The sequence below is a fragment of the Notechis scutatus genome, chromosome 3 (assembly GCF_049901735.1).
Source record: "Notechis scutatus isolate UNSWTSFEM ecotype Mainland chromosome 3, rNotScu1.2, whole genome shotgun sequence".
In the NCBI taxonomy this organism is placed as follows: Eukaryota; Metazoa; Chordata; class Lepidosauria; order Squamata; family Elapidae; genus Notechis; species Notechis scutatus.
Genome location: NC_142011.1, coordinates 146,971,405 through 146,986,588, shown reverse-complemented (window position 1 = coordinate 146,986,588; position 15,184 = coordinate 146,971,405). Strand labels below are relative to the sequence as shown.

At 39.7% G+C, this 15,184-nt stretch overlaps 1 protein-coding gene across 15 annotated transcripts in view; it reads right to left on the bottom strand.

Annotated features, from left to right (window-relative positions):
- LOC148131431 (uncharacterized) overlaps positions 1–15,184 on the bottom strand; it is a 266,370-nt gene that overhangs the window by 188,290 nt on the left and 62,896 nt on the right. For 2 of the 15 annotated variants that reach the window (XR_015748832.1, XM_087961391.1), the window contains exon 4: positions 12,267–12,316. The exons of the other annotated variants lie outside the window; for them this stretch is intronic. Coding sequence is in view for 1 of the 2 variants with exons in the window: in XM_087961391.1 (XP_087817517.1) it covers positions 12,267–12,316 (50 nt within the window). In the remaining variant the exon portion in view is untranslated. The remainder of the gene's footprint in view (positions 1–12,266; positions 12,317–15,184) is intronic. 15 annotated transcript variants of the gene reach the window in all.

Sequence of the window (15,184 nt, the reverse complement as noted above, 5' to 3'; positions counted from 1 at the left end):
CTCTTGAAAAAGCATCTTTGGGACAACTGACATGGATGACTGAGAATCTCCATACACAACATTAAGTTATTTAAGTACTTTCAGCATTTGATTGCTAATTTAGACAGGTCATGGCTTTAATCATCCCCAAACTCTACCCAACCACATGGTAAAATTTTGAAAGCTAGAGGTTCTTACTTAGATAACCCCATTTTTTCCCTTCTCCTGCTTTTCTCAAAGAAATTGTTTGTGGAGAGATGGCAGACAAGACCAAAAATGGAAAAGTATTAAGATTTCCAGCAAGCTGAGCAGTTCTTTAATATGATGCACTGCTTTCTTGACCATGAATGATTTCTTTATTTTCCTTCCATTTATTCCTCCTCCCTCCCTGAGTACTGACAGGTTGATGTATGAAACCCAGCAGTAAGCCAACAACAGAAGAAGAAGAAACAGTGTGCACCCCAGGTGTTGCAGTAAAGGGTAGGGAGTATCGTCCATATTTCCTCCCCTTCATACATGATAACATTCCACAGAAATATTCTGCTTCAAGGAACTCTTATTTCCCACTACATTACCGCTTCATCTCGAGAAAGGAGTGAGCCTTCAAGAACAAAATATTTGAACTGGAACCAGAAGAGGTAGAAACCATCTGTACTTGCTTTTCTTAATATGGATGTTTGAACTTGGGATGCTTCATACAAATGAGTCTCACAGCCATACATGACTAATGACAAGCCAATGCTTGAACTATTCAAATCTTTATTTTACAAAAATATTGCCACCCTTCAGTATCTGAACATTGTCACTGCTTTTTTCCTTAGAATTAATATTCTTTTTAGTTTTCCAAGAGAGTATCTATTTTTAATCCTTTCTTGAGCTCAAGAAAATAAAGCTGCCACTTCTTCACCATTAATTCTACATTTATTAAGCATGCTGGTTGACATAATCTTTGTCTTCAAAGTATTTAAAATTAACTCAGTTTTTCCATTTTCTACTTTCTTAATAAAAATTTCCAAGTTTCACTTATTTGCAGCTAACAAAATAATGATGTTAACATAACTCAACTTGTTAAGTTTTCTGAGCTCCTAGTAGGATTCCAGCTGTCATCTCTTCCAAATCTGTCATTATTTCAAGATACACATTGTATAAATTTAACAGCTATGTCAAAATATGCATTTCTGTTTAATGCTCTTCCTTATTCTGAACCACTCTGTTTATTCAACGTAAAGATTCCACAAATGAATAGGCATCCCAGCTTACGGTGGGATGAAGATGGTTCGGAAACTTAAAACAAAAACTTTACATTACAAATGAATAACACTGTAGATTGTTCACATTTCACATCATTTCAATTTTACCTTGAAAATAAAAACAAACCCCAGACGTGCTAAAATGATCCTATTTGATAAATAGGGAGTAACTAAATGGCAACACTGAATGATAATGCTCAAATGCAAATAGAAGTTCAGTTCAGTGGTTAAAGTTCTACCAATTCAATTATTCTTGAATTGGTGTGTTTTTTTCCCCTTATGACCACAGTAGAAAAGCAAGGGTCTCTAAGCAGACTAGCTGTCTGCTGACTGATCTGTAGATTGCTAAGAGAACACAGTAAGGGGTGATGAATTCTGGACAGGGTCAAGGAGGTGAGGAACACTTAGGAAGAGACTATTCTCTCTTTCATCAGGAGTGACTAAAGAAAAAAAGCAGACATATGTGAGTTAGAGGATTGTATGCTATCTCTCTTTACTATCTGTACAGAAGTTCACGGTAGATTATTCACCTCTACTTGAACTAGGGTTTGATTATATGGGTGTACAAAATTTGGCAAACATGCCATACCATTTGAGAAGCTGTTTTTCCAGAAATAAATTCCCTGAACGAGAAATGGATATAAAACTCTGGACTAGCATTAAATGGCAGCAAAGAGATACATAAAAATGGAACTCTTTCGGGCTATTAAGTGGACCTTTGGCATTTTTTAGCCAAGATACAGTCCAAGGAGAATGCCCATATGATAATGAAGGGGCATAGAATGTCTTTGGAAGCAGAGCCAAAACAAACCCTCATAGCAATGCTATAAGAAGTAACTTCTTATTAAGACAGTTAGCCGAAACATTATCTTTTCTTGCGGGCAGAACAATAAAAGGTAATTATTAAAACAATTGGATTGGTTTTTACAAAGCTGCAAACTATAGTCTGAAATTTTCTTCAAGTCCTTTTATTTCTTTAAGAAGGGGGAAAAGCTCCCTTATGAATCAGTCCACTGAAATGACCTGTGTCTTGGTCTAATATCTCTCTAGGGAAACTGGAAAACATAAGGTTTCCATTCAGAATTCAGCAGGTGGGATGACTCATATGTCACATGTCCATAACCTATTTTAAGATGCAAAAGACTTGGGCTAAATAGGTCTGCTTCTAAGTTCACTGGATTTTAAGGTCTCTCCTGGGCAAACATCCTAATCAAGGAATAAGAAACTGGTGACCACCCCAGACATTCTAAATGACAACTCCAATACATACTGTCCAAGAAGATATGTTACAGGAGTTTTTCCTAATTATGGACAGGACTTATTCTTCATTATGGACTCTCTAAAAAGTTATATAAGAAATTCCAAAACATGCTGACTCTGTAAACTGCTCAGACAGGGTTGCAAAGCATTATGAAGCAGTATATAAGTGCTACTAATACTGCTATCTGTTATACTCCATTTCTTTACTCCTATTATATTTCAAGTTGCAATTTATATCTTGACCATCATATATTTTCTATATATCTTGAATTTTGCAGGTGGATCTTTGGATATCAAGCCATCAGGTTTTCACCTAACATTTTAGTAAGTTATGAAAGGAGGTGACTAGGTTATCAGCCTGAGCTATACCTATGTCTGAATGCAGCATTCTATGCTAATGGTCAGTTTTGGCCCATTTTGTGCCACAGCATAATTAAACCCAAGGCTCATTGCAAGCATGCTGTTCTCTGCAAATTAAGATATCATGAACTGCTTTGCAAGCCAATAAACCATTGCTGTGTCCCTCTAGGCAAATATCTTCAGAGTTCTGACACATACTTAGAATACAAATAAAAGAAACAAGTTTTTTTTTAAAAAAATATTCTAATTATATTTAAAATAGCAAGCATTGCTAAAGTTTAATTGAGGTTAGGCAATACTATATTCAGTCATTGCTTAATTTAGCAAGCTTTGTTGAAGGAATAAAACATTAGATTTTGAGCAAGAAAACAGCTATTGGCAACAACCTACCTTAGTAAGTTCTTGGGCTACTCTTTAAAAAGAAACCAAGGAAAATAACAAAGAAAACTTCCTGGAATTAAAAATGTACGTTGGACATACCAGTTTTAAAATGACCTGGCAATGCATGCCTGGTATGGTTTATTTTCAAGAGACAGCACTTTATAGGAAAAGTACAAATAGTTCACAGCTACAACCAAATCTGTTTATTCCTCCTTCGGGATATGATATGTAATTAGTGCACACTAACAAAACATACAACCAACTATAGATGAGTGAGCAAAGAATAAGGAAAAATGAAAATACAGAGGCAAAAAGAAAGCATCATATTACCTAGGTTCACCACACCCTTCCTTTTCCTTCCTTTCCTTTCTCCTCTTCTGTAGTTAAGCTCCCAGTCAGTTTTAAACTGTTACTCAACTTGCACCTGCACAAGATCAAGTATCCACTTCCTGAACACGACAGTCCCTCTAAGGGTCTTTAAAGTGGAGTAGAGGGAGGGACAAGGAATTTAGTGGCTCCTGACAGAAAAAGAACAGAACAGCTTCAGGTTGTCAAAGAGTTTTCCAAGTCACCACCTGCAGAAAGTTGCACCTGAAATTCTTATACATGTTTAGATCTGTTCCAGTTTCAGCTCAAACTTAATTACTAGTTTTCAGAGACACAGATCTACCCAGAACACTCAAAATCTCATTTAAGCTGCGTATGTCACCTCTCTCTTAATAAATGGAGTCTTGATGTGCATATGGACCAAAAACAGCTTAAACACTCCACCACCAAGCCAAGCTGGTTCTTTAAAATATGTTGGATTTCTACCCTCAGCACACCAGATCAACCAAAGTAGAGCCACCTAAAAGATAAGGTGCCTAACTGAATTCTTACTGTAAAAAAAAAAATGTTCACGAGTTGCACTTCCAAACATTAAATAATTTCTTCTTTCAGATCAACAAAAGAACAAAGGTGGGAAAAGAAGATAGAAAGCCTGGTTCCAGTCCTACTGAGTTTTATATAGTCAAAATACACGCAGTGAAATCAGAAAGACTATCGGGAATATAATAGTGAAGTAGCGAAATCAATAGTGATTTCGCTGCAAAATTTTCCCTCATTAGCAAAACCAAGAATTTCATAAGGCATAAATCTGTTGGTGGGGGGAAAAAATCTAACCTTCAACAAAGTAACCAAGCAATTACCAAGTCCCCAGGATCAAATAAATGGATTTTTGTATGCAAATATTCAGACATATATTGTTTCATTAATAATTATACCATTTATATTTTCTGGTACACACAAATGACTGGTCCTAAATATATAGATGAGTGAACTTTATTGATGCCAACCTCATTTCAGGATAAGTGTAAGTCTGCAAGTATCAACAGTTCTGCATAAATAAAACCTTACTTATAAGCTGAGTATTCTTTGGGTACACAGAAAAGAGCATCTATAATAACAATCTGCAAGGCTAGCATTGGGCATCTGCTCAAAATTTTGCAATACATTATTTAATAATAACATGCAAGCCTCTGCAGATCCAGCTTTAGAAAGATATTAATTTTCTCTCCGCTATCCTGAAAAAGCTTAGCCCCTAGCTAAAAATCAAACTTGCTGAACTTCTCTGATGAGTCACTGAACTTTGGGGCCAGGGTCAATCTATTTATTCCACGCGACAATTAAGGTTTTCAGTAAGAGTTAAACTGTTCTAAATGTATCACAGTTGCATCCCTGATGGAACAGGCTGATTAAAAAATAAATAAATAAAAGTTACCTTAGGCCAATATTTTTTAAAAAAACTATTTTGTTTTATTAAGTTGGGTTTTGTTAATGGGTAGATAATAAGACTAGGTGCGCTCCAATTTAAGGATGTAAAGCAGGGGTCTCCAACCTTGGCAACTTTAAGACTTGTGGACTTCAACTCCCAGAATTCCTCAGCCAGCTTTGCTGGCTGAGGAATTCTGGGAGTTGAAGTCCACAAGTCTTAAAGTTGCCAAGGTTGGAGACCCTGATGTAAAGAACAACATGTGGGAATGAAAATAAATAGAATAACAGAATAACAGAGTTGGAAGGGACCCTGGAGGTCTTGAAGTCAGGCAGGAAACCCTATACCATTTCAGACAAATGGTTGTCCAATCTCTTCTTTAAAACTTCCAGTGTTGGAGCATTTACAACTTTTGGAGGTAAGTAGTACCACTGATTTTATTCTTCTAACTGTCAGGAATTTTTTTCTAAGTTTTAGGTTGCTTCTCTCCTTGATTAGTTTCCCTCCATTGCTTCGTGTCCTGCCCTCAGGTGCTTTGGAGAACAGCTTGACTCCATCTTCTTTGTGGCAACCCCTGAGATATTGGAACACTGCTATTATGTCACCCCTATTCCTTTTCATTAAACTAGATATACCCAATTCCAGCAACTGTTCTTCATATGTTTTAGCCTCCAGTCCCCAAATCATCTTTGTTGCTCTTCTCTGTACTTTTTTTAGTCTCAACATTTTTTTTTACATCATCGCAACCAAAACTGGATGCAGTATTCCAAGTGTGGCCTTACCAAGGCATTATGAAGTGGTACTAACACTTCATGCAATCTCGATTCTATCCCTCTAAGTCGGGGGCGGGGGTCTAACTGGATTTCTTTGAGGGCCGGATCAGCATTGTAGTTCTCCTCTGCAGGCTGGCTGGGGACGACGGGATGGATACCTCCTGTAGCACCCTCCTGGCCAAAATGTGTTTTGGCTGGCGGAGTGCTGCATGATGCCATCCAAGCTGAAAATGGGGCACGGGGGGGGGCACGTGCAGCCTCCCATGCCCCTTTTTCTCTAGCAGAGGCACCGTGGGCTGGTCCTTTGTTATTTCCAGGCCGGGCCCGCGGGCCAGATTTAAGCACTCCGCAGGCCAAATCCACCCCACAGACCTTGAGTTTGACACCATTGCTCTAAATGTTTGGGGACCTCCTATTTAAGGCAGAGGTGATATTCTTTTCCATTTGATTGCCATTAACAATCCCATTATAATATGCATTACAGATAGCCCTCATTTAGCAACCACAGTTGGGACCAATAACTCAATCGTTAAGCAAAGTGGTCACTAAATGAAAAATCACACGACTGCAAGAGTGCTTACAATTTTACTTCAGCTTTCCTTTGCTTTACAGCATGGGTGTCCAACCTTTTGGCTTGCTTGGGCTGCACTGAGTGAAGAAGAATTGCCTTGGGACACTTATAAAATATATAATGTATAGTTTTATAATATAAAATCAGATAATAATGTTAAAAGTTTACAATTTTATAGGGCCATGTTATTAACAAACCACAGCTGCATGTAGGCCCTGGGCTGTAGGTTGGACACTCCTTTATAACATCAGAAGGATATGATCCAACATAAGGAGTGAGCTGAAACAGCAGGGAAGATTTCTTGAACTTGACTCATCAGGAAGCTAGGTAAAAGGATAACTCTTACAGTCCTTTTTCCTCACTCCCTCACCCTCAGGAATGCTAAATCCAGCATTAGGATAATTAGCAAGAAGAAGATTGACATTTGTATTTACATTCAATAGAGAGGAAGGGATTACAAAAGAGTAACTTGGCTCTTTTCACAGAACCTTCTCTCCCCACTCTTCAAAGTAGGGACTACACATGTGAAGGAATACTCTAGCACAGGGGTGGGCAAACTTTTTGGCTCGGGGGGCCGCATTCACTTTTAAAATTTGACAGACGGGCCGGGTCAGCACAAGATTTTTTGGGAATCGCCCCCCCCTTCCCCCCTTCTTCTCCTCCTTCCCCTCCCCTCGGAGGCCCCCTGAGTCAGGAGTTGCAGCTCCGTGCGGCTCCAGTCCCACGTTGCCTCGGGAAGGGAAAGGCAAAAAGGAAGAGCCGCGGCGGTGCTTTGCAACGGCAGCAGCGGCACCGGAGGTTCAGGCTCAGCGGCTCCTGGTTTTGCCTTTCCCTTCCCAAGGCAACGTGGGACTGGAGCCGCGCGGAGCTGCGCCGGTGGTAGCAACTCCTGACAGCCCCAGCTGGACACCTGAGCAGAGCCCGGGCAGAACTGCCTGTTGCTGCTGCGGGCGTCTGGCTGCCCAAGTAAAGAACCGCACCAGCTCAGGGCAACTGTGAGGAGCAAGAGGGGAGAGGCAGAGAAGGAGGCAGAGAAGGAGGAGAGCACCTGGCCAGTTGGGGGAGGCTTCTTGTGCTGCCAGTTGGGGGAGGCTTCTTCTCCGGCTCCATTCTGCTTCTCCAACATCCGGCGCTGCCCTGTTCTGTGCGCCGGCTGCTCGGACTTGCTGGGCCTGACACAGAACAGGGTGGCGCCGGATGTTGGAGAAGCAGAGCGGAGCCGGAGATCATTAGCCGCCTCTTTCGCAGCACAAGAAGAACAGGGTGGTGCCGGACCATTGGAGAAGCGGAGCAAAGCCGGAGATTAGTAGCTGCCTCTTTCGGCGCAGAAAGCTTCCCCCAACCAGCCGGCTGGTCTCCTTCTCTGCCTGTTTGTTCTGTATGGCCGAGGAGGAGGAGACCAGCTGAGAAGCACGCTGCCAGGCGGGGGCCACGCAGCACAGGGTAACACGCCACCGCCCAGCCCTGGCGAGGGAAAGCGGTGGGCGTTCCCCGGGCGGTGGCCTTGGCCCCGCTACCAGGGAAGCGGCTGCCCAGCTCCGTGTTGTGTGTGCAATTTTTTGGCGCGCGGCGCGGGGTCTCTTTTGGCCGGCTCCAATTTTTTTTCAGAGAGGAATATTTTTTTTTCAGAGGCGGGCCGTATTAAAATGACCAACGGGCCGGATGTGTCCCGCGGGCCGTAGTTTGCCCACCCCTGCTCTAGCACCACCCATTTAGGAGACAAACAAAAGCCTTTAGTGTGAAGCAGGTTTGGATCTTGTCAATTTTAGGCAGCAGCTGCAAGCTGGGCCAGCCTTCTAATGACTAATTAAGATCACAGAACTGGTCTTGAGCACTTTTTAGGGGCACCTGGGACTTCTGAGAAAAGCAGGAAGAAGGAAATCCCTCTGCTCTGTGGAGAGGGGAAGAGGGGAAAACAAAAAAACGGGTCAGGCACAGGAGCTGTACTGACTGACTGTAATGGTGAACACATGACAGAACGAGAGAAACTACGAAGGTTGTGTGTGAATTGGTCACAAAGTTATTTTTTTTCATCACTGTTGTAACTGAAAACAGTCTTTGTTGGATGCAGGGAGGAGGGAAGTGGGAGATTCTGCAAAAAAAAAAAAAAAAGTCCCATAACGATGAATCACTGAACCGTGATTCCAGTGTAATTTATGATGGGTAATTTTTGCCAAAATATTATAAGAGGAAGTACTTGACACTTCTAGGACTACTATGATACTACAGCATTTATCTTTATTTAAAAAAAAATGAGTTCAGAAGCCATCTCATATTTCAGAATCCTCATTAAAAAAAATCAATTTAGCTTAAACTTTCACTCACATAGCATGCCCAAACAGCATTTTTGCGCTCACAGATTTCAAACAGTTTGCACTTTTACAGTTCATTACACAGAGCAGTGAGCTAAATATCACAACTCCCTAGTTCTAGAGGAAAGCAATATTATAGCCAAATTAAATATACTCTCAGAAAAAGACCTAACAATCTGCAAATGATTAATTAGTTTTCTAAGTTACTGTCCTGGGTAGAAAATATAATCTAGACTAATAAATGCATTCAACAAGGTTTAATTTCTTGCTGTATTCCATCCTGCAAAATTTTATGATTCTGGTCATGTAGGAATAGAATTTACAATGCAAACTCTCATGGAAAAGAAATGCTAAATCCTACCTTTTACAAAAATATTTGCAAAAAATAGATTTGAACAAAAAGATTGATTTGCCGCTACCTTTTCTGATAAATATAAATGAAATATCTTTCTAAAACATTACATTAACAACATTTTGTCTAGTAGTGATTACTAATTCCTTACAAAAACTTAAATAGTGATCCATTGAGAATGCTAAAGCTGAAATCAAAAACCAAGTTGTGGGAAGAGAAAATTCAACTTAATTCCTCTTGTAGCCTTTTATAGAAAAAGGCTACACTAGAGAAACTCTTCTGCAATGCAACAACTCACCAGAGCAACTCAACCCAGGACAATTCAACAAATATAAAAGTTAAATTAATTTCAACAGAACCATGGCTAATAATAATAATAATAAATAAATAAATTAAAAAATCAATCTGGAAATACAAGAGTTACAATAATTTCAACACAAACATGGTCACCAATAATAAAAGTAACTCAATGAAATGATTAATATAGTGAATTGTCCCACAGTGAGTTGTCCCCTGGCACAGGGGTCACGAACCTTTTGGACCTCAGGGATCACCAAACTCATAATTTTAAATCCCGCGGACCAGAGACCCTGGGAAAATCCAAAAAAACATCAGGAAAATTCCCCACCCCGTTTTCCTACCAATAGATCATTCTTTATTTGAGATCATGGGATACCATCTCCAGCTCCGTTATTGGGGGTGGGGGGAGAGAGAGAGACTTCTGGTTTCATGCAAGGAAAGCAGCAGAAGCAGAAGTCTTTCTTTCTCTCCTCCAAACTCCGCCAGAAATGAGTCTTTGTGAGACTTGTCACACCAATGCAGCCTCTTGGAGCAGGATGCCTTGCAGGGTCCCAAAGACTCATTTCTGGTGGGGGAGAGAAAGAAAGACTTTTGCTGCTTTCCTTGCATGCATTCAAAAGCAGAAGAAAGAAGTAGAAAGAAGAAGCCTGGTGGCCAGGAAAGGCGCGTGGGGCAAGTTTCCTCCCTCCGCCCTTTCCCTCCTCCCCTCACTACTTCGTGTTGTTTGCAATACAAGCGACGCAAGCCTTGTGTTCCCACGGGCCATGTGGGTGGCGCAGCCTTGTGTTCCTGCACAGCCTGGATTAATTGCTTTGGGGGTGCTTTGGGGGTGACATTTCTCTGTGGACCACCAAAAATTTTTCGCGGACCACCAGTGGTCCCCAGTCCATTGGTTGGTGACCACTGCCCTGGCAAGTTGGCCATGACAAGTTATCCTGTGGCAAGTTGGCCTAAACACAAATTCTTCACCTGTTAACTACGGACCTAATGTTACCTAAAAGTATTTGGAAGAAAATACAGCAATATTGTCATAACTGTGCGAAGCTGGGGGAATATATGTAGTTATTTATAAAACCCTGTTTTATATAGGTTGCTACTCTGACCTACTAATATCCCTTTCAATTAATTTTAACAGGAAAAAGGGAATTACTGAAATTTATCTATTACTAGATCAGTCCTCAATCATTACAGGAAAAGTGATTAAAATGTGACCTTTTTATATAGCTCAATGTTATATATATTTAGTGGAAATTTTATTGCTACTATGTTGATTCCTTAAAAGTGCAAGGTTATTTAATGGGCAATGTTTCATCAGTGTACTATGGCTGTAAATCAGGGCTGTCAAACTCCCGGCTCTATCATGCACTGGCCACACCCAGTTTAGCAAAGGAGGAAAAGTCCCGATACATCACGTGACATCACCATGACAACGTGAGTTTGACACCCCTGTTGTAAATGAATAAAGAATAATATATTAGTCTATCAGCTAATATCATGCTTAGACTATTCTAATATGTTATATTAAATTCAAATTGAAATGATCAGGTAGTTTAATCTGAATGCTGTTGAAATTAGATCAACGTAGTTTTTGTGAATCATTCATTATTGCTTCAACTCAAAAATGCTGGTCTTACTGTTAAGGATTCCTGATTTCAAAACACCATTTATTATATACAGTATAGGCCTGCCTGGTACTAAGTTCTTTGAGGTGTCCATTCTTAATATTAACCTCATAAAAATCAACACATTTATCTGACACTGTTTAGTTATAGAACATACAGGGGCCCAATGCATTTAATACAATGAATGGATGAAATTTATCCGGGCATTTAATTCAATTTAAACCTGTTTTGCTATTCCCGAGACTTCTATTTCTGACTTCCCAACTTGCGATCTTCCCAGTGATTGGGACAGAAACATCTAGAATTCTTGCTGAACATTGTGAGATATGTTGCATTCCCAACATATCTAGAAAATGGCAAAACGATAAAAGTTGCTGTCACCAATGCACTGCTATCAATTCAAAAACTCAGACTGAAAAATCCTTTTTGTAAAGAAAAACATGTGCTAAAATTTCTGCGTCTTCTGGGTCACTGGGAACTCTCACCAACTTGCCTAATTTCCTATGGCAAAGAGAAGTGTTTAGCCTTGAAAATGATTCACAAAGCTACTCCTTGTTCTCACCAACAAAGGACAACTAATTCTTAAGAAGTCTCAGAAATCAGATGCCATGGAAGTCACAGTCGCCTTTCCATGATTGACATTATACCTTCATCACTGAAACAGACAGCAATCTTATATAAAAATTGGCTGAATACAGGGGAAGTCAATTGCCACAGGGCCAACTGCAATTACTCATATGCCTTTAATTATAAAATGCTCAGCCTTTTTGGTTATCAAAGCAGCTTTTAAATATTCCAACTTCCATGGACTGAGCAAGCTGAAAAAAAGGAAGCAGGCATGTCCAGTCAAATTCTAGTGTTTCTTATCAGCATGAAGCTCAAGACAACTTTCAAAGGAATGAGTCTCAGTTCCAATTTGCAGTTCAGCTGGTCTTCAGTGGATAACATGTCCTGGTGTGGAGTACTTCATCCTCAGAACAGCAGCAATTATATGTGGATTAAAGAACTCACCTTTCAATTATTCCCCTGTTCTTATTGCCTTCAAAATAGGACCTGAAAAATCTATAAAATTGCATATCTCTGGGCCACAGTGCAATGTATATGTATAGGTACTAAATTACTACAAGAGACACAATTTAATCTGAATTAATTTTGGACAGTTTCAACCTCTTGAGATTTCACTATCCCAAGGCATTCCAGTAGAAAGACAGTGCAACAGATCTTCTGCTAAGTGTTCAACAGACTGTGGGATATAATCCTTGAGTGTTGCTTATGGACTCCACTTTTTCTGCCTCTGGAAGCCTCAAAACAATTTCCTCAACATTATTAACAGAGGGCTATATAGATTTAACTTACATTTTTGATCTTTGTCTTTCTTCTTTTTTATTGTCTGCTCTCTTGAAGATCTAATTAAGCAAAAAATTGGGAAACAAGTCACATAAATGTATATTGTCAGTTCTATCTGGTTTCAATTCAGTTTTAGTCCTTTTTTTTAAACTCTACTTTGAGTAGCTCATAAACAAAGACCTTTTGGGGAACAAGGCCCCTAGTTAAAAGTCAGACGTTCCAAATGATGCGGCACTAGGTTCATTCATTAGATAGAATTGCAGTGTCTAAACTAATCTAGATCACTAAGTCCAAAAACACCAGGAAGCAAAGAGAAAGCAAAGAAAAACATTTCAATTTTTTCCATTTTGCTACACTGAAATGCTTGGAAGGAAGCACTGAAAGTGAAATTCATTGTCTCTTCCATTGGCTTCCAAGAAAAATAGAGCTAAAACTTTTATATAAGGAGTGCCTGCTTGCTTAGTACAAAATACTTCTTGGGTTTCAGGTTACACCAAGTGCAGAACCAGCAGTATAATAACAAAAAGTGGATCTCTGTCAAGCTAGAGTTGTTCTCATAATTCATTTTCCGGAATATAAACTAGATTCCAGCAGTGCATCCGCCTTAACAGCTTCTACTGATCTACTTTGACTTAAATATATAAAAACAGTCAGCCTGAGCCCAGATCTAAGTGCCAAGTTTCATTCTGCCGTGAACTTCAAAGAGCAAAGACATAAACTCATGGAAAAAGGGGTTGTAATGGAACTACTGACCCAGGTGTTACTTATAATTAGCAATATTAATTACTGGGCAAACATATTTGGAGAGCTAGTTTCATGTAGTGGTTAAAGCATCCAGCTAGAAACCTGGAGATGGGGAGTTCTAGTCCTGCCTTAGGCACAAAGCCAGCTGGGTGACTTGGGACCACTCGCCCTATGAAGATGCAATAGCAAACTGAAATATTGCCAAGAAAATTGCAGAAATGTGTGTAGATAGTTGCCAAAAGGAGTAACCCCACCTTTATTTGCCCTCTCCTAATAAAATAATACCTAAATATCTATTTAGAAATGGTATATTACACTTCTACTAATATTGCAGAATACTACTGGATAAAATGTTAATAATATTTCAATACAAAGACTTTCCTTCTGTGATAAGATTTCTATTTTGCTACTTAATAAATAAGTAATTTACTTACAGATCCCAATGAAAAAGATTCCCAGAAGTTCATATAATACAATCTCCTAATCAGTGGTGGGATTCAAATTGTTTTACCACTGGTTCGATGGGCGTGGCTTGGTGGGCGCACTTTGCGCAGGCGCAGAGGCGTTCTAATTCATCTCCTGCTAGCCTGCACTCTCCCAGTCACTTCAGCAGCTGCCACGTAGCACTCTGCTGTGCCGCGCAAAGCAGCTGCGCTTCAAATTCAAAGGATAAAGGCGAGTATGGGAGCACGGGGTGGGCAGGTGGGCCCAGCAGCAGAGTGGCGGAAATAACCGGTTCGGTCTCCGCTGCTCATCGCTGCTACCGGCTTGGCAGAACCGGGCAGAACCGGTAGAATACTACCACTGCTCCTAAACAATAAAGTAACCGTAGCACAGTAAAATACAAATATAAGAAAAAGAATAAATAACATTTGTTTGTATCTGTTTATTAGAAGACTTTTTCCAAATCTAATATTCTGGAAATTGAATTAAGAATTTTTTTAAAAGGATAAAAGGAAACACCAAAGAGAATGGGAAAACACTACTGCATTGTGTCTCCTTCTTTCCTATACTTCTTATGGAATATGGAAATACCTGGCTATGGTTTTTTTGGTGGGGGGGGAGGAAATACTGTTTTGCAACTTGTCTGATTATTCTTTTGGGATGGGGATGGAGTAAAAAAAAGCAGCTTAACCTAAAAGAACTGGAGTCGAATTGCATCTGTCTGCTTGAGAGGTCTCCAGGTTAACAGCGCAGTTAGTTTGAAAGATGGCATTTTACAGTGGCAAGTAGTATTTTTCCTGCATTTTAGTTCCTGCTGTTTTGAACAGCACCACCAAGTGTGATCATTTAAAAGACACTATATTTTCAAAGCAAGAGTCTGCTCCAAATAAAAAATAGTAATCAAAATACTCTGTGTGCTGTACTTCCTCAGTTGCATTCTCCCCCAACCACATCATGTATCACATCTAAACTGTAGGCATCATCCAGTAAAAATATACACATTTTATATTGATAGTAGGAGAAAAAAGTTCTCTTGCAAGCGGACTGCTGCAGACATGGAGACAGTCCCCAGCTGAGTTTAAAATAAAGTCAAAACAAAACCAACGTTCCTTCAGAGACACTGAGCAAACTAATTTCACAAAGAGGATTAAATGAAAAGGAATGTGGAGAAGAGTTACAAAAAGAACTGTACAGAATGGTCCATTTCACTTCAACAAAGTGCAGTCAATAAAACTGCAACTTGAAGTAACTTCTCAGACTGCCCTGCTACCAGACAGATATCCACGTACGCATACTATCAACCATTAATTCCATTATCTGAAATCTGTCATTGGGCTTAATTATGTGTCTTCCTACTAATAATCTTAAGCTATCTCCATGGTTCTCCAATTCACAGAAACACATGACAATTTATTATTCCCATTAAGTGAAAGCGTATCACATGCAACTACGTCAACACTGTTGATATGGGATGGAGATACCAAATATTACTTTCTGCTTCAATGCGGACAGAGAAAATGAAAAGGGCAGCCTTAAAGGACTGTGAGTACAAAATACACAAAGTTTCAACCTGAAGCAACCATGTTTAGTGTGACTTAAGGCCGAGAAGAGCCTCCAAAATAGCAGACTATAACTGATGAGCTCTATTTTGTCCCTGACTCTGAATCTATATTCCTTCATTGAGGATATACCTGCCAGGATGTATAGATTTTCTTTAGTTAATACCAAGATTTGAAGAT